Source organism: Alligator mississippiensis, chromosome 4 (assembly GCF_030867095.1).
Source record: "Alligator mississippiensis isolate rAllMis1 chromosome 4, rAllMis1, whole genome shotgun sequence".
Lineage (NCBI taxonomy): Eukaryota > Metazoa > Chordata > Crocodylia > Alligatoridae > Alligator > Alligator mississippiensis.
The window spans coordinates 13,358,431-13,381,701 of NC_081827.1; the positions used below are offsets into that span (position 1 = coordinate 13,358,431).

At 46.7% G+C, this 23,271-nt stretch overlaps 1 protein-coding gene across 2 annotated transcripts; it reads left to right on the forward strand.

Annotated features, from left to right (window-relative positions):
* The first annotated feature begins 1,571 nt into the window (after window positions 1–1,571).
* On the forward strand, window positions 1,572–13,831 carry ECHDC3 (enoyl-CoA hydratase domain containing 3). 2 transcript variants are annotated; one of them, XM_006260948.4, is made up of 5 exons: window positions 1,578–1,837; window positions 2,873–2,994; window positions 5,376–5,473; window positions 8,657–8,857; window positions 11,482–13,831. In XM_006260948.4, exons 1-5 carry the CDS (start codon window positions 1,626–1,628, stop codon window positions 11,812–11,814), a joined length of 966 nt encoding a protein of 321 aa, XP_006261010.3. In that variant the 5' UTR covers window positions 1,578–1,625; the 3' UTR covers window positions 11,815–13,831. The 2 variants fall into 2 exon arrangements, with proteins under 2 accessions (XP_059581755.1, XP_006261010.3); XM_059725772.1 differs by lacking the exon at window positions 2,873–2,994 and having other exon boundaries at window positions 1,572–1,837.
* Window positions 13,832–23,271: the final 9,440 nt, after the last annotated feature.

Below are 23,271 nucleotides of genomic sequence, written 5' to 3' on the forward strand. Positions count from 1 at the left end.
CCCCGGGCTGGGGGCTGGACTCGATGATCCTCCGAGGTCCCTTCCAGCCCTAATTCATAGATTCATAGATGCTAGGGTCGGAAGGGACCTCAATAGATCGTCGAGTCCGACCCCCTGCATAGGCAGGAAAGAGTGCTGGGTTTAGATGACCCCAGCTAGATGCATATCCAACCTCCTCTTGAAGACCCCCAGGGTAGGGGAGAGCACCACCTCCCTTGGGAGCCCGTTCCAGACCTTGGCCACTCGAACTGTGAAGAAGTTCTTCCTAATGTCCAATCTAAATCTGCTCTCTGCTAGCTTGTGGCCATTATTTCTTGTAACCCCCGGGGGCACCTTGGTGAATAAAACCTCACCAATTCCCTTCTGTGCCCCTGTGATGAACTTATAGGCAGCCACAAGGTCGCCTCTCAACCTTCTCTTGCAGAGGCTGAAAAGGTCCAGTTTCTCTAGTCTCTCCTGGTAGGGCTTGGTCTGCAGGCCCTTGACCATACGAGTGGCCCTTCTCTGGACCCTCTCCAGGTTATCCACATCCCTCTTGAAGTGTGGTGCCCAGAATTGCACGCAGTACTCCAACTGTGGTCTGACCAGTGCCCGATAGAGGGGAAGTATCACCTCTTTGGATCTATTCGTCATGCATCTGCTGATGCACGATAAAGTGCCATTAGCTTTTCTGATGGCTTTGTCACACTGCCGGCTCACGTTCATCTTGGAGTCCACTAGGACTCAAAGATCCGTTTCCACCTCCGTGCCACCCAGCAGGTCATTCCCTAGGCTGTAGGTGTGCTGGACATTTTTCCTCCCTAGGTGCAGCACTTTGCATTTCTCCTTGTTGAACTGCATTCTGTTGTTTTCTGCCCACTTGTCCAACCTGTCCAGGTCTGCCTGCAGCTGTTCCTTGCCCTCCGGCGTGTCCACTTCTCTCCATAGCTTTGTGTCATCTGCAAACTTGGACAGAGTACATTTCACTCCCTCGTCCAAGTCACTGATGAAGATATTAAAGAGTATCGGTCCAAGGACCGAGCCCTGCGGGACCCCACTGCCCACACCCTTCCAGGTCGAGACCGACCCATCCACCACGACTCTCTGGGTGCGACCCTCTAGCCAATTCGCCACCCACCAGACTGTAGTCGTCCAAGTCACAGCCTCTTAACTTGTTCACCAGTATGGGGTGGGATACCGTAGCAAAGGCCTTCCTGAAGTCTAAGTATACGACATCCACCCCTCCTCCTGTGTCCAGGCGTTTCGTAACCTGGTCATAAAAAGAGACTAGATTGGTCAGGCACGATCTGCCTGCCACGAACCCGTGCTGGTTTCCCCTCAGCATAATTTGTCCTGCCGGGCTCTCGCAAATGCGAGCCTTGATAATTTTTTCAAAGACTAATGTCTGTGAAGTCTCATAAAAGATCTCATCCCTACTCCGAGTCCTGATCACTTTTCCTCCAGCCAGATGCGGCTACACCCTTCATACAGTGTCTCTCTCTTATCCCGGGTCTTTGCTCAGGGGCTCTCATCCCACCTCCTGCCGGTCCCACCGCATCCCGCCAGGGACCGGGGCCGGGGCCGGGGCCGCGCTGCTGCTTTCCCTGCACAAAAGAAACCCCAAGCGGGGCGCTGGCTCCTGCCCCATGCACCTCCCTCCCCTCTTTGCTGTCGGTGCAGGGCCCGGGGATGCGGCGGCGGTGCCTGCAGAGGCCGGAGCCTGCAGGAAGGGGGCAGCGCCTTGCAGCTCCCGCACGGCCCTGGCCATGGCCGCCTGCCTGCGCCTGGGGAGGACGCGGCTCGCGCCCGGCCTCCGCGCCGCGCTCAGCACCGCGCCGCGCCAGCACGGCGGCATCCGGTGAGCTCCCGCGGGCCGGGCTCCAGCAGGCTGCACGGCCCGTGTTTGCCCCCCGGGCCTCTGCTCCTCTTCCCTGCTTTCCTCCCGGGCGCCCGCACTGCGCCGCGCCAGCCAGGGCCCCGGAATGAGAGCTCCATCTCCGGGAGGCTGCTGAGAGTCACCCAGGAGATGAAGGAATGGGGCGTAGAAATAGTATTAGAGGTCGGATTATAGAGTAGTGCAGTGGGTTGTTTTGGGTTTTTTTTAAATGCAGTCCTAATATGCATTTGTCTCCCTGACGTGACGCCGCATGTCACGGGATGAAACCTCCTGGAATGGAGTCAGACGGAGCTGGCAACCAAACTGCTGCCCTGGCCATGCCCTGGGGATGGCGCCTGGCAGGGAACGGGGCCGGTCGGGAGCGATTCCCGGTGCCGAGGTGCAGGCCCGTGTCTGGGGAGGGAGGGGCTGTTGTTTCTGCATCTGCCAGCGCGGGTGGCGGCCGATGCCAATGCAACGTGATAGTGTGTTAGAATATTACCCATACAAGAAAATATAATCTACAAGGAATAATACCAATGCAAGGAAATAGTAGGTTGAACTAATACCAATGCAAGGAAATAGTACATTGGTATAATACCAGTACAAGGAAATATAGTATACAAGAAATAATACCAATATAAGGAAATAGTACGTCGAAATAATACCAATGCAAGCAAATAGTACGCTGGAATAATGCCAATGCCAGGAAATATAGTATACAAGAAATGATACCAATGCAAGGAAATAGTAGGTTGAACTAATACCAATGCAAGCAAATAGTACATTGGAATAATACCAATACAAGGAAATACAGTATACAAGGAATAATACCAATATAAGGAAATAGTACGTCGAAATAATACCAATGCAAGGAAATAGTACACTGGAATAATACCAATACCGGGAAATATAGTATACAAGGAATAATACCAACACAAGGAAATAGTGCATTGCCAGTGCCCGGGCAGAGGTTTTCACCGCGCTGACCCTCTCTTAATCCAATGATCTTTACAGAAACATTATCCTGAACAACCCCAAGAAGAGAAACGCGCTCTCACTTGCTACGCTCAAGTCTCTCCGGGATGACATTCTGCATGATGCCGACAGCACAGATCTCAGAGTCATCATCATTTCAGGTAGTGCCTTGATTACCAGGGAAAAAATGAGAAGCGGGGTGAATTGTCGTGTTTACACAGCCGTCTAAATGCTGGGTCCTTCAGTGTTGCAGCACTGAGTGCTCACGTTGATAATAAACAGCGAAGATGTAATCTAGTGACTAGAGGCCCACTGCAGCAAAGCATGTGCTTCTTTTTAAGCATCTTTTTAAGACCATCTCTCTCCAGCAAAGCTACTGAGGTCATTCTTAAGTGCTTTGCTGAACACGAGTGAGTTTAAGGCTTCACAATGTGCATTGTGTCAAGCCAAGATTTACAGGCCTGGCAGCAATCTGGAGGTCAGGTCTGTTCCAAGCCCCTTCATGACTGGCATGGTATTGGATAAGTCGCATGTGGCCAGGTTTTAAGAAACTTTGAGAAACCCACTGTGTGTTAGATACCTAAGCACTTCTGAAAATCCCACCTGAATACCTTTTAAGTGGCTAAATACTTGTATGAATCACACAAGGGTACGGGCCCAACTGCTACTTAGGGTACCTAAATCCAAAACTTAAACCCTAAAACTTCCTGTTCCCCTAAGCCTGTAGGTGTCTAAACCCCTAGGCACGGAAGTGTTTTATCAGCAAAGTCCCACGTAGTCCTAAATTTCTGCTGTTCAACATGTGCACAACCGCTGAAGTCCTGATGCTGCTGAGCAGGGTGCCTAAGTCTAAGTGAGACTCTCACCCATCTTGCCTATGGGACCTAATCTAGATTGCATTTTCTGGCCCCACATACTAAACCAGGCCCCTCACAATACTCTGTGAGGAGGAGGTCCCCTCAGCGCCTACGTTCAAGTTGTTAGGGGAGATCTGGATTCAGATCCTTCCTCTGTGAAATGCATTGCTGAAGACATCCTGGGTGCAGCAATACTTGAGGCCTCCTGTGTCCAGGAGAGGAGCTCTTGGGAACAACCCTGGGACAGTCTCACCAGCCTGTTTCTGGATTTGGCACATATGTCAATATAGCAGGTGAAGAGGACATGCTGGACAGTATCCCTGGAGAAAGCACGTACAGCCCCGGGGAGCTGAAACTACCCCCAAACTCATTATAGTAATTCTTTTTACCATCATCTCAGTACTGCATGGCCTCAGCACTGGCCAGGTGCCCATCATTGGGTGTGGATTTCTGCTGGCACTGACTGAGAGGGCTGGGAAATGGTGCAGATGGTTTTTGACACACAGGTGAGAGCTTAAGAGCTGCAGGAAGAGTTACTCAGAACAACCCTCCTGGTTCCCACAGGGAGGAGAGAACCGTTTCCATTGCCCTCCTGAACAACTTGGCAGCAGCATCTCACTGTTTATCTGGCATGAATGAAACATTAACCATGAGTGCAGAGCCATGGGCACACGCAAGGTCTGTAGAATAATTATTCTGCATTTTACATTTCAATGAACAATTTTGTAGCATTTTCTAAGAAGTTAGGCAGAGTCCTTTAAACCCCCATCACTTCCAGTTGACTAGAGTACGAAACTTTGCCAAACACAGAGACCAAGTACTTCCCACCCACAGACAAGCCAACATGGGGCATTTATATGGGGAGCCAATTCCAATATGCTTTCGTTTGCCTCCCTGATCCTAGCACACCTGACTCAGGAGCTGCATATTTGGTTCACTGCCTTTTCTCCCAGCTGCAGACAATGTACAACAGAGAGCGTGAACTCCCATCTGGGTATTTCCTAGGAGACCCAAGTGTGGAAATTGCTAGGGAGCCCTGCACACGCAGTCAGCCTGTGACCAGTTGTGATGGGCACCTATGTGACAAAGACACCTTGCATCTTGAACCATTCTGTAGCATTGCTGTGCGCTGGTAAGAAATTGTCACATTTCAACCCAGGGGTGCATTTGAGCAGCAGCTTAAGAGATCCAGTTGTCAAGTTTGTGCCTCAATCGAAGTTTATAAAAATCCTTGTGAAACTTTAAAATTAAATGTACATTTTAAATCATGACCGTGGTGACAGTGATGTTTGGCATCTGCTCATTGCCATTTGTGATGACGGTATGCCATAGGAAACAATGAAAGATCCCTGGTTGCACGTCATGGGCTACTGAAAATGAAAGTCCCAAAAGTGAAAGTTCAAGAACCTTGTCCACCAATGCTTCCCGAAAATGCTGTTAAGTCAGTGGTTGTGCGTTTAGATACTGTACGTGCTTCTAGATAGTCAGCTAAATTGATCTGAAAACCCCAAGAGCCAAGGTGTCATAAAGTTTCTTGCAAAATTTCCCCTCCTTTAACTGTCATCCCTTCTTACGCATTTAGGACTTGGTACACTTTAAATTGTTGCCAGCCCTGGATGCTAAAATCCTTCCAATTGACACCATATCAAATGATTTTTTTTTTCGTTTCTTTTAATTCTTCACAGCGGAAGGACCTGTGTTTTCATCTGGCCATGATCTTAAGGAACTGTCGAGCGAACAAGACACAAAGCACCATGCTGAAGTATTTGAGACCTGCGCTGAGGTGAGCCAGGCTGCCTAGTCTGTGGTAATGCCACCAAAGAGGTATTGGCACATCACTGAACACCCTGTTCACATGATGAGTTTAACAGAGCAATGAAACTGCAAGCATAGGGAGATGGTGGTGATTACTTTGATTCTGTCCGTAGTTTACTGATGGATCCTGGAGTTATATTCCTCTGCATTTTCCCCATGTGCTGGGTCAGGCCTGCCCAGGACAAGGCTGGAGCCTATAACAGGCCAGTGTCCTAAAGTGTATGAGCATTGTGCTTCCTTACCTTACACTGTTGGCAGTGAATTTTTGTGCCCTCCATGCCTGGTTCTTGCACCTTGAGCACAAGGCACTGCTCCATGTCTGTAAAATGGGGATAATACAGTGAACCTACCTTGCATCAGTTGGGATTGGTTTGGATAGGCCCCAATGCTTAGATGGGTAACCTGAACCAGTAGGAACCAGCTATAGTATGGATTGGTAGTCTATGGCCCATAGAGCCTTTTGATCTGTCCTATGGACATGAAGCCTTGGTGGCACGGTGGGCGCTTGAGCAGCAATAGCTTTCCCCATGTGCACGGACAATCAGCAGGTGCAGGAAAAAGCAGCAGTGGCAGACGTTTTCCCCCAGGCTGGAAGCAGGGAAAAGTGGCAGAGGCTGGATCCTTGTACCTGCTCACTGTCCATCTGCCTCTGAGACAAACTGGTCAGACCAGTCCACAGCCTTAACAGGTTGCTGACCGCTGAGATAGAGTATGTGACTATAGCACCCTGGGCATACTGGAGATGCCGACTGGCTGTAAGGGGGTGGTTATTCTTGTTGCTAGAGCATAGGACTGGAAGTCAGGGAGACTGAGACAATATCCTCGTTGAAGACTAGGGTAAGACTCCCATTGCATTAAGCCAAGATTTCACCCCTGTTCCAGGCTCTGTCACTAACTGCCATGTTTATGTGGCTAGTTGGTCAGAGATGTGCGTGTCCAGGGGAGATGCTACATACCTGTCATACATGGGAGTCCTCTGGCTTACTTCATTCATCTTTGTCTGTGTGTATAATATATATATACAGACACTTTTTTACAGGAATCTGTCATATGAGGATATCTTGCTGGATATCATCATATCCATTATATGAGGATATCATTTGTCATATAAGGATATCATATATACATATGATATATATGTATACACACACATATACATACAGGATTTCCCAGTATATATATAGTTTGCCTGTTTTCTTTATTTTAATGCTAAATTTGTAGTGGGGGGTGAATTTAAGGGAGCCTTTTGCTCTTTTCCACTGAAGAGAGTCATCACTCATTCATTCAGCATGTGCCTAACCATCTTTGACCAGTGTCCTGCCATGCTGTCAGCAGGCAACTGAGCAAACAGACACCGGTTCACAGAACAGGGCAGATCCAGCTAAAGAAATAAAATATCTTCTTTCTGCCACATGAAGTGGAATCAAGAGTCATAAGTTGCTCCATTTCAGCACTGAAGGAAATTAAGCTGTCCCATGTGTCCAACCTGTATAATTTCACTTACTAGTGGCTCCAGCTCTAATCAGCAGGCAGATTGGAAGAATGGCTCAGCTCTTTCATTGTTTGAGGCTCTTGATATAAGAAGTTAGGCTTTCATTTAGTAAACAAATCAGCAGGGAGGATTAGTAGGCAACTCAGGCTGCATAAAAGTTAAGCATGTGCCTGAATCATCCACAGGAATGGGGAGTTAAAGTAAAACAAATTAAGTGATTTAGCCCTAGGTGGAAACAACAAGTGATGCCCCAGGCATCAAAAGGTTCAGGAAGAAAAGAAAGGCAAGGGACAAAAGTAAATCTGACTTTGAGGATGACAATGATATTATCTTGAACATCTGTAGCCCCTTTTATCTGAGCCCACTGAAGAGCCCATACATCAGAACTTGTATCACCCCTAGCTAGGGATATGATTAGTAAATACATTAGCTTTATTTTATGCACCAGAAACAGAGAAGTGACTTGCTCAGGATAGTGTGGCCTCCTGAAAAAAGCACTAAACCAGGATTCAGGAGGTCTGGTTTTCCAGGTTTCACCTCTGGCCCTCTCAGCAAACTTGGACAAGTCACTTCACCTAGCCATGCCTCACTTTCCTCAGCCACAAGAAAGATATAATGATAATGACCTCCTTTGTAAAGTACATCTGATGAAAAGTCCTACATAAGAACTAGGTGTTATCTTACCAAAAGTTTGACAACTGGGAAAGGAAACCTTATCTCTTGAGGAGTTTTAGACGCAAAATATAGCAATGTAGGGTTTTATAGTTTTGTTTTCTTAAAAAGGGTAGTTTTATTTTATAAACCACAAAGAACATACCTGTGCATGTACTAGCTGGTTCCTTTTCTGGTTCCCTTGCTTTGGATGTGCTGAACATTAGATGTGAAACAGGGACACAAGGACTGAGGCAGGTGCAGAGCTAACACAACATTGAATTGTGAGATGTTACCTAAAGAGCATAAAATACGATTCGAGCAGTAGTTCTCAACCTCTTCAGACTCAAGGCTTTGCTTGCTAGGGTCAGGGCACCCCTCTCAGCTCTCACTCTTTTGTTGACTGGAAAAATAATAGAGCAATTTTTCAGTGGCAGAGAACTCAGAAGTACCATGCTTGGTCAAAATGTTTCTGGGACTCTGGATTTCCATTTGAAATATTTGAATTTCTTGTGAATCCTGTGTAGGAGTTTGCACATCTAACAGTGCCAATATTGCGCAGCACCTCAGAGCACTCTTAAAATGATCTCACGGTATCCGAGGTGCCACGGCAGCCTGGATGAGAGTCACTGGATTAGACAGAAATGATTCACTTGATCAAAGGAGAGATTGAAGTGATGACACGTATCAGTTCAGTAGCATTCTCTACCCATCAGAGGCATAGAAGTTGAGCAGCTTGCCCAAGGTGAGCCAGCAGGCAGCTACCCCTAGAAATCTTGTGATGCTGAGCCCTGTATTAAACTTTGAGACTGGACTTTATTGTATATTGATCCAGCTCCCAGCCCAGAAGAATCCCGATCGTGGCTGGAGCTCCAGGCAGCTACCACAGGACAAGTCATAACCGGTGAATACAGTAGATCTTATCTGTATGAATTTGAATACAGAAAATGGGGGCATAAAGCAGCTAAACTTCAGTGACCAGACAACCACTTTTTCTTTCACATGTAGGTCATGACTCTGCTCCAAAAACTGCCTGTGCCTGTGATAGCCCAGGTGAATGGCTTGGCCACAGCAGCAGGCTGCCAGCTGGTGGCAAGCTGCGACATAGCAGTGGCAAGTGAGAAATCCAGATTTGCCACTCCTGGAGTGAACATTGGCCTGTTCTGCTCTACCCCAGCTGTGGCTGTGGGGAGGTCTCTTCCAAGAAAGGTAGGTTCGGTTCCAGAAAGGACCGTTCTTTACAGCTTGTCAGCCCCTGGCTTAGGTGCCAGAGCTGGGATGAATGAACTGCCTTCCTTAGTGCTGCGTAGTTCAAAACCTTCCACTGTTGAATTCAGCTTGTCAGACAAGTCTTTGGACAAGGGGAGTCTGGTCAAGAATTGTAAAAATGACCTATCATCCAGGAAAGCAGTCCTCAGCCCCTGATCGCAAGCCATGGGAATTCACAGCAGCACCAAGCTGCCAGTGTTACGTCGTCCCTAGCAGCAAATGGCTTCTCTTATGCAATGAGGCTTCCTCCCCGATAGAAGACCCCTGCAAACACCAGATACTAGTCCTGCTAAGGTATCAATCCCTGCCAAGCAGTGACATTTCATTGCCAGCACTGTCTGCTGAGGTTTAGATCTAGTTAAATAGATCTATAAAACCTTCCCCTGCTGCCAAACTATGTTTTCTACTGATTATGCCTACAGGCATCCCTCACTGCATCAATAATACAGTGCACTCTGCAAGGCTTGGTGTGAGACATCCTCATCCTCCAGCTGGATCTGGGCTGGGCCTTGAGCCCCTGAAGGACCTTTCTTTCCCTGTGTAGTAGGCTGCACCTGGCTGCCTGCTGTGGCTCCCTGCTCCCTTATCTGGCTCCTTTCTCTCCTGCCTGCCACATTTTGGTGTTATAATTGAGATGTTGTTTCAGGAGACTGCCTTTAGGTAACCAAAGCCTGGGCTGTAGGTGCTTGGCTTCCCCCAGCCACAGGCCTGACTGGGCAGTGCAGGGATCTGCCCTTCTCCCTTTCCATCTGTGGATGGGGGTTCAGCCCCTGTTGGGCTCTGGCCTGGCTTAATTTAGTTAGGGCCCTGGCCTTTCTGAGCTCTGACCCTGCCTCAGGCCTCCTGCCCAAAAAGTGGTCTTTGCCTGCCTCCTGCTCCAAAACCAACAAAAGACAGAAAAAAGGAAACCAGCAAAACAAGGAAAATTGCAAGGTGCTGGGTACTCTGCCCTGCAGCCTCTGTGCTTCCCCCGTGCTGAGTGTTACTACCAAAATGAGCAGAGGAAAAAAAAAGAAAAGCAGACCCGTATCAGGCTCTGATAAACTGGCCTTGGTCCTCAGGGTACCCCCACTGGCTCGAGCCCTTTCTGGGCCAACACAAATAGTCCTCAGTCTTCTTGGGTGCACTCAGTCCCGCAGGCCTCCTTCAGGGTCAGCTCTCAGTATGCAGCCCTCCCCAGGGTCCTCCCAAGGACCAAGAACAAGTCCTTAGTACTTACTGCGTCCTTGCTCCCTCACTCTGCCAACAGATTGCTCCTCTTTACAGCAACTCTTCTGGCCAGATTTATGTTCCTCCCTTGTCTCCTTGAAATGCTCCATCCCCCTTTATCACCGGGGCCAGCCTCCCTCCTCTGACCTGAGGACCATTTATATCCCAGTCTGCTCCTACCTATGGCAAGCCAGTTGCTCCCTCCTGTCCAACTGAGTGCTTCCCTTGGTAGCAGAGATGTCCACTCTGACTGTGCTGGCAGGGTCTTTTCTTGCAGCAGGTAATCCTCCACTCCTCCGGGCTACAAAGGTGCTGGCCCTAAAGTGGCCCTGCTGACTTTTCCTTGGCCTCTGTTACACCAGGCCAAGGCACTCCAATGCAGATCCAGTTGCAGGAGAAGGGCATGAACCCAAATTCTCTGTCTTTGATGCCACCATCTAGACACCTTTCTAAAAGTATGTCTATAGTTTGATATTACGCATGCCCCCGGACCACCCATCTAGTAGTTCTAGTTTTACAGTTCCATTTGCATCCATTGTATTTTGCAATATGCCAACCAATACCCCTGTGTTATTACATATATTACACAATTAACTGGTTAATCGTGCAATAAATTTAGACCAGCCACATGTGCAAAGTAATTATTACACAATAAAAATGATTCTCCAGCTATAAAGAGAGGCAACCAGCTATAACATTAGTGCTTGAAAATGTGTAACAACTCTATAGCTGGTTTATAATTTACCTCTCATCAAATGAAACATGGCTGAGATGTTTGTACTGGTAGCTGCTGAAGCAAAGATGGTAACAAGAGCCATCAGCCGTCACGATTTGGGCAGCACCACAAAATCAGTCACATACCTTATGGGCTTTTTTTCCCCATGCATTTGGAACCACAGGTCTAGGTCACAGCAGATGTGGGGATCTGGGAATAGATGTACCAGTGGTCTGAAGTGAGAGATCAGGAGTCGGTATTTCAAAACCTATCCAGAGATGTGGCCATTTTTGTGCCCAAGTTACAACATCAAGTTGCGCCTCATCTTCAAAAAAAGCCAAGCACCCGCATTACTTATGGACTGCTGTGGGAATCGCTAGGTTTCAGGACTTCAGAAAAATCAGGCCCAGGGGTCTCAATTTGGACACCTGAAATCAGTGGCTTGTTTTTAATAACAGTTGTTTTTGTACCCAACCCTGCTTCCACAAGCACCCTTGAGATTTTTGCTAATAACTTTATGAGGAACAACATGGGCCTTGTATGCCCCAAAGCAATGAGCTGTACTAGAGAAACATTACTTGCCTTACAGACTAAACCAATAAGGTAACTGAGTAGCCTTATGTGATCTCTTTTTGTCCAGGTTGCTCTGGAGATGCTGTTCACTGGTGAGCCTATTTCTGCCCAAGAAGCACTGCTGCATGGCCTTCTCAGCCGGGTGGTACCTGAAGACAAGCTGGAAGAGGAGACCATGAAAATTGCACGCAAGATATGCGAAACCAGCAGGTCTGTTGTGGCCTTAGGGAAAGCCACCTTTTACAAACAGATGGCACAGGACCTTGAAGCTGCCTACAGAATGACCTCCCAGGTCATGGTGGACAATCTGGCCCTAAAGGATGGGCAGGAAGGCATAGAGGCCTTTATTCAGAAACGCAAGCCTGTCTGGTCACATACGATGGACAGAGCTTACAAATGAGTTCATGGGAAATAAATCCCATTTCTAAGTAGGGTTTGTGGTGTGAGTCCCCATACCAGTGCCTTTTCTGCCAGAGCTATAGGGACTGTATTTTTGTTGCTGTTGAAATTACTTGTAAATTTCTCAATTAAATGCACCAGAGCCAATATGACAAGGTTTCTAAGGACACAATAAAGTTAAAGGAATCAAATCGCATGAGCCTTTCAGAACTGACACTTGTGCTGGCCATTGCTAAAGGGCTCTGCTGGTGTTATAAAACAATCAATGTGACAGACTCGTGGTTACATGGGACTTGACAGAACCTGCAAGAAGACAGCTCAGATTGTTCTGTCCCATCCTTTGCCCCTTGAACTAAATGAAAATCTTCACCAGTTATTATTAGCAGAGAGTCTGTACCCAAGGAAGAAAGGTTCATATTCATCCTGGAAAGGCCAATTGTATCTGCAGACCCTATAGGTTTTCAGAGCATTAAGACTGTCCAGTAAGGATTTAAACAAAAGCCTTCTAGAGCCATTTCTTTTTAATAAAATACAAGGTATGTGCCATACTAGTCATGAGCCCATTTCCTTCAGGCAGTGCAAGATTCTTCCATTCAGTTCATCTTCTAGTATCTTATTTACTCTGATTTCAAGGAGATAAAGTTTTCATCAGATGAGTTCTTAAAATAGAGGCTGGTCCAGAAATCTATTATGTGTACAGCTGCCTTTGAAATGAATGACTGGCTCCTCCACAAAACCATAATCTTAATCCTATTGAAGTCAGGGAAAATTTTGCCATTTACTCCCGTGAGACAAGGACATTGCTCAGGGAAGAAACTCAGCAGTTGTTAGCTGGCATCATTCCACGGAGTTATCCAGTCCTCTGCTATTCAGAGCTAACCACGGCTCACAACTGCTTAACTGTTTGTGGTTCAGCACAGAAAACACATCTCAGCAAAGATACTTTCCCCAGGTTTTACATAATCAATGCAAATACCAAAACCACACGCAGGATTCACCAAAGAATCCAAGTGGTTTTTAATCCACTTGCTTCCCACGACAGTCTAAGATCCAGTCAGTTAGACTGACATGTTAGTGATGCCCAACCTGCGTGAGTAATCTCCCAATTAGGGGAACTGATGTATTCTGAAAAAAAAGTAATGACTAGTTCCTGTCCCATTGGGGTCAAAGTCTGTTGTCCCTATTTCTGGGACAAACTTATACAGCCCTGGGTAGCATTCAGCTACCAGCCTGTACATCTTCAGTTCAGATTATTAATATCAACAGCACCTGGAAGCTGCCTGGAAGCACCTGGAATACTGCCTGAAAGCTGTTCTCCCTTCTGTCTTCAATGAATGCTCAATATTAAAGAAAGGAGTCAATATATTTTTGACTGTCTCAGTAGTTTGAATAAACATTTGGGAACCTTCAGTCAGAACATATTGTCTGCACAAATTGCTTTATTTACTCTCAGGATGCTAAAGAAATCCGAATGGCTGGCAATTATGTTTTTGTTTTAAAAGTATTGGATTTTCTATTTTAATTGCCGATAAAGAGTTATGTAAGACTCTTTAGATGGATAAATGGAGGGAAAGGATTAAATTTAGAGCCAACCAACCTTGACAGAGTCCTTCTTACTATAACATTACTACTTAGTTCATCTTTCTACATACTCATCTGAAAGCATTTAGGAGGCCATACGTTGGTTTTTTTTTTAAATTATATTTAATGGAGCTCATTCAGCTGCTCAGCAAATTCCTACTGGCTCTTTTGTTCCATGCTTTTAAGACTAAATATAAATCTGATTTTGGCTGAATAGTGCTCTTTTTAACTGGCTGGGGTGATCTAATGGCTCTATTAGCTCATCCTAGACGGCTTTTGTATATTCATCCTCTCTGTTTGTGTAGATGTATACTATTATGTATAGAAACATGTATATTAGTTAGAAATTGTCCTGCTCTACTTAATAAGGCGCTTCACACGTGCTTTTTAGATGTATCCATTAATAAAACCTTGAGTTTGTTTTTTTTTAAAGAAAATTCTGTTTAAATAATTAGCGGGGCAAAGGGGCTTTACTAAATTGGAGTCAAGTCCATAGGTTCATAGATGTAGGGTCGGAAGGGACCTTAGCAGATCATCGAGTCCAACCCCCTGCCCTGGGCAGGAATGAATAGTGGGCTCATATGACCCCAGCTAGGTAATTGTCAAGCCTCCTTTTAAAGACCCCCGAGGCAGAAGCCAGCACCACTTCCCTTGGAAGCTGGTTCCAGATCCTGACTGTGAAGTAGTGCCTCCTGATGTCTAGCCTGAACCTACTCTCAATCAACTTGTGGCCGTTAGTCCTTGTTACTCCGGGAGATGCTCGGGGGAACAGGGTCTCACCCATTCCCCTCTGGTCTCCCCTGGTAAGTTTATAGATGTCCACTAGATCCCCTCTCAGCCTTCTCTTGTGGAGGCTGAACGGTTCAGGTCCCGTAGCCTCTCCTTGTAGGGCCTGCCCTGCTGCCCCCGATCATGTAAGTGTCCCTCCTCTGGACCCTCTCGATGCTGTCCACATCCCTCCTGAAATGCAGTGCCAAGAACTGAACACAGTACGCCAGCTGCAGCCTGACCAGTGTCACATAGAGGGGGAGGATCACCTCCTTGGACCTGCTCATGATGCATCTGTGGATGCATGACAAGGTGCAGTTGGCCTTCCTGACCACGTCCTCACTTGTTCATCTTGGAATCAATAATGATTCCAAGATCTCTTTCTGCCTCTGTACTGATGAGAAGGGAGTTCCCCAGCCTGTAGGTATGCTGCTGGTTCTTACTGCCCAAGTGCAGCACCTTGTACTTGTCAGTATTAAATCCCATCCTATTCACATTCACCCACCCCTGTAACCTGTCCAAGTCCAGTTGTATCCTGTCTCTCCCTTCTAGCATGCCCACCTCGCCCCAAATGTTGGTCCGTCAGAGAATTTGAACAGGGTGCTTTTCACCCCCTCGTCCAAGTCACTAATAAAGAAATTGAACGGTGTAGGCCCAAGGACCGAGCCCTGGGGGACTCCACTGCCCACATCCCTCCAGGTCAAATATGACCCGTCCACCACGACTCTCTGGTTGCGGCCCCCTAGCCAATTTGCGACCCATCTGACTGTGTAGGCATCGACACCACAGTCGCCTAGCTTTTTAATGAGAATGGGGTGGGAGACAGTGTCAAAGGCCTTCCTAAAGTCCAGAAAGGCTACATCTACCGCGACACCTGCGTTCAATGATTTTGTGACCTGATTGTAGAAGGCCACCAGGTTGGTCTGACAGGACCTGCCCCTAATGAACCCATGTTGGTCGCCCTTGAGCAGGGGTGGGCAAATGTGGCCTGGGGGCCAGATGTGGCCCACCAGGCCATTCTATCCAGCCCGCGGGGCCCCTAAAAAATTTAGAAAATTAATATTTATCTGCCCCTGGCTGCCTGTCATGCGGCCCTCGATGGCTTGCCAAAACTCAGTAAGCAGCCCTCCGCCCAAAATAATTGCCCGCCCCCACCCTTGAGCATCCTCTCCCCTGCTGGTCCCTCCCAGATGTGCTTCTGGATAATTTTCTCAAAGACCTTCCCCAGGACTGAGGTAAGACTAATGGGCCTATAGTTTCCTGGGTCCTTTTTTCTCCCTTTTTTGAAAATGGGGACCATATTGGCCTTCTTCCAGTCTCCTGGCACCTGGCCAGAGCACCACGAGTGCTCATAAAGCCATGCCAGGGGCCCTGCAATGACCCCTGACAATTCCCTCAGCACCCTAGGGTGGAGAGTGTCTGGACCTGCTGATTTGAACACATCCAGCCCTTCCAGAAGTTCCCTAACTCGGTCCTCCCTGACCCTAGGCTTGGCAGAGTCCCTCCTGAGTCCGTCCTGAATCCCGATGGGGGAAATGTCCTAGACCCTGCTCAGAAAAATGGAGGAAAACAATTTGTTAAAAAGATCTGCTTTTTCATCTGGTGCAACCACCAGATTGCCAAGCGTATCCTGCAGGGGCCCTATGTTGCCTGGTGCCGACTTTTTACTCCGTATGTATTTAAAAAGGACTTTTCTGTCCTGCTCACTTTATTCCTGTGAACAGGTTTACCAACATTAATGGAGCTATGTGAATATGTGGGCAAAAAGTGGAGCTTGCACACAAACAACTTATGAGATAAGGAAGGGTATGAGTTTGAAACACATTCGTTTCCTAGAGGCAACTGCCCAGCCTTAACCCATAGTACATGTACAGTACCTTTATCTTACCCCTAAGTGAAAGTGGAGTAAGCTACCAGTAACTCAGCCCTGCTCTGCCCAGCTCCCCAAACACACTTCACACACACCGATTGGGTCGGGCCACTCCTTTTTTGAAGCAGAGCTAATAAAGGAGGCTGTGGTAGTGCCCTAGGTGTTAGAGCACTTGCCCAGAAAGTGGGACATGCAAATTCAGTGCTCTCCTCAAGCTCTCCAGGAACAGCTGACTATGAGCTAGTCTCTGGTGTGGGCCATTTCCACCTCAGCTGCTGTTCCACTGTGTAGCCATGAACGCAAGACTCATGGGGCCAGGAAATGGGAGAAAGCAAGAAGGACTCACAGCACAGTGGTTAGGGCACTTACATGGGAGGAGGAAGTCTTGGGTCTTGGTCCCTGCTCCCAGGAACGCTTATGCATTTTACACTGAGCAGGCATTGGATAAAAATCAGAACTAATCCCGTGGAATGGGCTCCCCATAATGCCTGTTGCTCAAATTGCCTTTCACTGCACTAGGCAGAGCTCAGACGGATGTCGAACAATCCTGCTCTGGCCCCTTGGGATTGACAAAGTGACCTGATTTTTCCATTTCTAAACTAGCGCACAGGGCTTTTATTTTTACCCGCATCTGCTTCTATGATTTCATTCCATGGTTTTGCTGAATATGATGGCGAAGCAGAATAATTGCAAGTAAATTAATTAGGATCTACAGCCAAGCAACAAGAAACCAGAGGACAGACTGAAAGCCCTACTGCTGTGCCTATCTGCTGCCTGAGGAGAAAATTTGCCCTGGAATAACTAAGAGTTTCTCTCCCTCATTGCTCCATTTATTTCTATTAAAGAATTTGCTCTGGAGCAGTGAAACAACCAGATTATTAGTAGAGTTCCAGGTGACCCTAATAGTAAGCGACATCCCCCTAGACTCCACTGTCAACCTCATACCCTCTTCATCTGTGCTGGGTCTGCCAGGATGCAGTTAAATCATTACAAATGACAGGAAGGGACAAGCTTTCTGCTAGTTACAACATGCACAGAATGGATCCAATAAAGAAAATGCAGAACAGGCATTACCATTTCAGGTCAGAACAACAGTCCAGATAGCTTGGTAAGCAGTGTCAGTGAATGGCTAGCACTTGACATTTTAGACAGGGGTGCGTGCGTCCCCATCATTTCACACTGGAGGCCTCTGTCCTGAAGTTTCTAATACCAATAAATGCTTCTTATGAAGAATGCAAGTAAGCAAGCCACCATGCAAGGCAAGTTGTGGTATGAGTAAAACCTATACTATAGGAACAACTGCCCCACCTAGAAGGAAGATGTCCTTTAGTTTAAGACAGGTGAGCTAAAGGATGCAGCAGCTCTCAGGATAATTAATAGGGCAAAGTGGATGCAACCAGGTGCTGCATTTTGGCTATAGCCCAGCTCATTCTGCCTGCCTCTTTGAGGGGCTTGGTACCCCACAGCACCCTGCTGCATGGCCTCCTCCTCCCCTGCAGCCACATTCCAGTTCTCTAGCATAACACAAACCCCAAACAACAACAAAAACCAAATACAGAATTCATCTCCTCATATGAAGCCTGCCAGTAAGGCTCTTAATGGTGAGGGTCTAAACCATGGGCTCCTGGCTCATGCTTATATGACCCTTGCTCCTCTTCCTCCCAGTCTCCTGACTTGGCTTGCTGTTAATAGGGCCCAGGTGCTGCTCATGCCCTGTTCAGCAGCCCCGTGCTCTGTTGTCTGCCCAGCAGCCCACTTGGCAGCAGTTGCAGGTAGCACAGCTCCTTTCTTTCAAGCTTTTCTTGCTCCATGTAGGGTGTGTAACCACCCATCCCTAATTGGGCAGGATAGTCCCAGGATGGGAACATCAAGTCCTGAGCCCAGGTTGCATGACTCCAGGACAGCATTTGTCCCGAATTTGCAGTATCTTGAAGGGATCCAGGTTTTTTCATTGACCCTGGAAAACTGTAGGAAATAGCAGGTTTCCCCTTGCAGGGTGGCAGCATTCCAGCCTGCAAGGGGCTGCTTAGGGCTGGGGGGGAGTGGGATGCAGGGGGCATGACGGGGACAAATGCAGGCTGCCCACTGCGGGCTCAGGGATCCCTGCCCTGCTGCTCTCCCCAGGAGCCCATCCCAGCAGCAGTAGCAGAGGTGGTGGCATGGAGTTGTGCCCTCCGCTGGTGCTGGGTGGGCAGGGGGCATGCGGTCAGCATGGGGCTTCTACGGGGCGGGGAGTCCTGAGCTCTGCTCCACTCAGGTTTGCTCCAGACATGTGTCCCACCTTTCTATTTTGAAATGGGGGTCACCCCAGTTCCAAGTAACAGGGAGAAGGGGTCCCCTGTTCCAGCAGAAATTAGGACACAGCCTCCATGTTGCCAACATTTTGGATTTTATCACAAGTCTCATAAAAGTTGGTGTTTCCCTTAAAGCCCCCAGCTCCTCCCCAGAGAGGGGAGGGGGTTTAGTACCTGGTAGTTTCTAGTGTTGGTATTTGTAGAGAACAAGTTTGAAAATGTACAGAAGCCAAATGAAAAGAACTGTAAATGTAGCAATTTCACACATCTCCTGGTTATTAAGCAATCTCTTGATTTTGAGGCCTCGTTCATGATTTGACTATTTGGGGTTGCAGTAACCAAACAGTAACTAATTGCTGGTTAAGGATTATTGCTACCTTCTTACAGATAGGAAAAAAAGTGAAGCCAGCTCTTTTGCTGTTGCTTGATCTTGGGCAATATAATAGCTAGTCTGCAGATCACTGCTGAAGAAGCAAGAAGAGCAGGCAAGTTTTCCATGAAATCAGCAGCAGAAGGGCAGGGCAGAGGCAGGCTCTGAGAAGACTGCACAAGCTTTTTGAAAAGGAATTATGAGCTACTGCATCAAAGGCCTGATGCTTGACATTTATTGGCTTTTTGATAAATGTTGGGGTAATTTTACTGTCAACAGTTTCTCATTAGGAACCCAGCAATGTTCTTTCTGACCATTATCTTGCTCCATATCACGTCAGGTTGCCACCAAGAGCAGAGATTTTATTTAAAAACCATCTATCTCTGTAGCTGCAAAATGTTCCAATAATTCAGCATTTAAATAATTCCATGAAAATGTTGGCAGCCGCCTCTAAAGATAAGGACAATAGACAAATGGCTACATTTCCATGAAGAGCTAACACTTATTGGATAAAATTCAGACTGAGGTTGATTTCAGTGGCATTGCACCCAAATACTAGCTCTGAATTTAACCCCGTCTGTCTAGAACATGGGTTTTTAACAAAAAAAACACAAAAAAAAGCAGACATACAAATGAGGGGGGAAAGTGTTGTGCCTCTCTTCCATCATTATGATGGGCAAGAAAGGCTTTTTTTTTTTTTTTTGTTGCTTGTTTCTAATGTTAAGAACATTGGTCTTGTCTAGTCTTGATGTCTTTATGGAAACCTGGTAAGACTAGAGCATCAGAAATCCCCCTGATTCATTGAAAAGGGCGAAGGCTAAATTAAGGTAAAAAGTTCCTGGAATCATGAAATTAGATGAGTGCTTCAAGTTGTCATTTTAAAAGAAAGAGCAGCTGGCCCTCACAATTGCAGAGATGAGATGAACCCTACAGACCCAAAACACAGCAAATCAAAACACAAGATCAGCCATTTACTTGGGCGCGACTTGAGATTTGTAGATGGATTGTGCAATACAGATCTTGGGATTTTTGCTTCACTTTGCTAACAGCCAGTGGCAGAGATAGCAGGAAAGGTTCTCCTTTTCTCTCCCCACATTTGAGAACAGTTTAAATCTACCTAGATTAGCATTTGCAATGACCCGATGTGACTCAAGTTTATTAGCAGCCCATTTGCTCCAAACAGAAACACACTCATGGAGACAAAACCTTTCATGACAATTTGACTTTCCCCCCACCCCAGTTCCCTTCCAATTCCTTTTCCTCTGTCATCTAAGAATCCTTAGAAAGAGATGCAATAAGCTGTGCTAACCTGTCCTTTCACATCATCTGATGAAGCAAGTTCCAGCTCACAAAAGCTTATGGTTTATATATCTCTAATTTAGTTAGTCTGTATGCAACTCTGCCCTCGCCTGCCATCTAAGAATTGGTCATCCACACCAGTCAGCTAGGGTTCCTTGATATTTTTAAAGCAAACAAAACAGCCCACATCTACCAGGCATTCTTTAGTCAATCTAAGCAGCGGAAGTGCAAACCTTGTATTTTCACTTTGTGCATCATCTTCAAATGGGTTCAGTATTAAGTGATGAATGGGCCCTGCCTAGCAGTCCTCACCCACCAACAGTGGGAGTGTCATAACTTAATGTGACTTTTAATACAGGTACAAGTCATTAAGTCATTTTTTGAGAGAAGGAAATGATGTTTCACCTGTCAACTGTCCAACACCAGCAATGCATTTAATGTAACACAGGAAACTCCACCCTTCCCCACTCCATCACCCAAAAAAAATAATCTCACAGTGACAAGGGCTGAAAAATAAATGATGTTTTCAGAACAAAAGGCCCTAAAGACTTAGACATAAATAGATGTAAGAGAAACAATTTCAAATAAATACTTTTAAGTTGTTCCATAAAGTAACTGCCAATATAAGTACAATTATTCTGATTCGAGTCCCTAATTAACACAGAGATGTACATGGGATGCCATTACAATCTTGTCATGTAGTGTTCAAAGTCCTCTTCCAGGAGAACTCCTCCTTCAAAGTATATGCAACGGTGCAAAGAGCACTGCTGTTCAAACACCCCAAGTCAGCACCATACCAAAAAAACAGAGTTGGATTTAAAGTCATGGGTTTTTTTAAATATCTCTCCAAAATGTAATTTCCCTCTTTCCTTCATGTCCTCACACACTCCTAATTCTAACTGTCTCACGTATCACTTTCCTACTGTCTTCTGCCAGGCTACACATGGCAAATTAAAAGGAACTTGGAATAAATGCTAAGCTATAATGATAGGAAGGGACATCATGTTTGGCATTATATAAACACTTAAATCAACATGGTCCTTGCTGTAAGGCAGGGATGGCCAAGCTGTATCATGCATGCCACAAGTCTGGTTGATAAGGCTGTTCCCAACTGGTCTAAAACAGTGGACCCCAAGTCTTTTGGCAGGTGGGCTGCAAATTAGCCCCACACTCCTTGAGCGTGGCACACAGCGGTTCATGGACAGGACAGGCAGCGCAGCAGCAGAAAGGGCAGGGAGCAGAGAGCAGAGCAGCAGACCAGGTGGGGAAAGGAATCAGAGAAGCAGTTGAAGAGATTATTCGGCTTAATTTGTGGCATGCCTGCCAAACAGATGGCGCCCCAGTATTGAAAGAAGTTTACTTTCCCAGCCTTCCCAATTCACCTAATTCCTTAGCATCCAGTCTTCCCCAGACTGCGGATGAATGGGGGAAACTGTTCCTTGGGGCCAGTTAATACCTGTTCCCTGGCAGATTACTATTCTCAGTGTTTTCATCTAAAGCAGTAACTTTGTTTCCAGTATGGAAGTGAAAGTATGATGATGCCTCTCTATCTTAAGCAGAAAGGAGGGTCCAGTTGAACCTTTGTAGACAAATTGAATCAGGGATGTACAGCATCAGCTTTCATAAGCAGACGGCTCACTTCATCTGATGAAGTTAGTATGCATTTCTTCCATGAAGTCCTTTTGCAGCATCTGATGATGTGAACTTGGGTTCACGAAAGCTTATGCTGGACACAGACGCATATCTTACTTCATTAGTCTGTAAAGGAACATATCTACCCTGCCTGCTGACTGACTTCAGACCAACACATCTAACTACCTCTCACCTTTCTCCCTCAAGGTCACAGAAAGAATGACTACGGGCTCAGTTCAGTGGCAAAGGCTAGGCCAGGTTTATTGCCTACAAAGTACCTCCTCATTAAAATGCATGGATACCAGGATACAAGGTGTTAGCGGTGAGCACTGGAGGGAATTGGGCTGGACCAACACATGTATAATGCCCCTATGGCCAATACAGCACTCCAAGAGTTTATACTTCATCTTTTATATGGTGATCACAGTAAATGCCATTGACATCACCTTGTATTTAACATTTTACTAGCTCCTCCTACCTCCTACATGCATCTTCCTTCCCACATATTCCACCATTTTTTGTATGTTTTAGACCAGGGAATGCCACAAGCGGCACAGGCACCTCTGTGTGTGGCAAGTGGTAGAGCAGGGAGGGGGCAGGCAGCACAGCAGCAGATAGGGCAGGAAGCAGAAAGCAGAGCAGGAGATCAGGAAGGGAATGGAGTCAGAGTGGTTTGGGGTGGGTGTGGGGTTAATTTGTGGTATACCTGCCAAAAGGCTTTGGCCCCACTGTTTTAGATCACTCAGGACCAGCCTTATCGGTCAGCCTGGTGATGAATCTGCACAACTTAATCACACAGGCACATTCCAGCTTAAACTTAAGATGTTTATATATCAGTCGCAGCGATTGTGAGCTACACTGGTCAGTGCTTCAGCAGAGCCTTTAAATGAGCAGTTTGTGTGCTGATCAGTACTCCAGCAAGGCCTAGGGAGTAGCTCCTTTAGCTGACAGCAATAGTAGGTTTTTAATCCATTTCCATTACCTAGCCCAGTTACTAGGTAATGAAAAAAGATATGGGCTGAGTGGCCTGTTGGATTGTCAAAGGGCTCTCCACGCTATCTGATCTCTGTGGACATTTCTGTAACCTCCAAATATTTGCAGAGAAAAATGTGACAAGCATCCTTGCAAATATTTATGCAGCTAGGTAGACAAACCAGAAGTACTCCTGTGGGCCTCCCAAAAGCTTTTGTGGGAAGGAAGGACGCAAACAAAACCACCATATGGAGGTGACCACTCAGACAGCCGAAACAGTGAACTATAAATTGCAGCTACCCAAAGTAACAGCCCCAGTGAATAGTAAACAAGCAATTCATAAGTTAAAATACCATATTTGCTTACATGTAACTACCTGGAATATAATATGCACCTTGTTTTTGAAAAGCAGCCTGAAGAATAAAAATCTTTCCCAGTAAGTAGCTGAGTAGCAGCTGGAGTGCTAAGCCTGCTCCTAAGCTGACTGCCAGCCCAGTGTATCGGATGGGGCCCTTGGACTGATCTGGTGCACAGCATCGGGGGCCACAAACCAGGTCCAACCCCGTTTATTGAATCAGGCTGGCACTGAGTGGCCATGCTGGTGTTGGGCAGGCCATGTTATCCATCTGGGGTCCAAACATTTTGTGGCAGAGTGCTGACAGCAGTAATTGT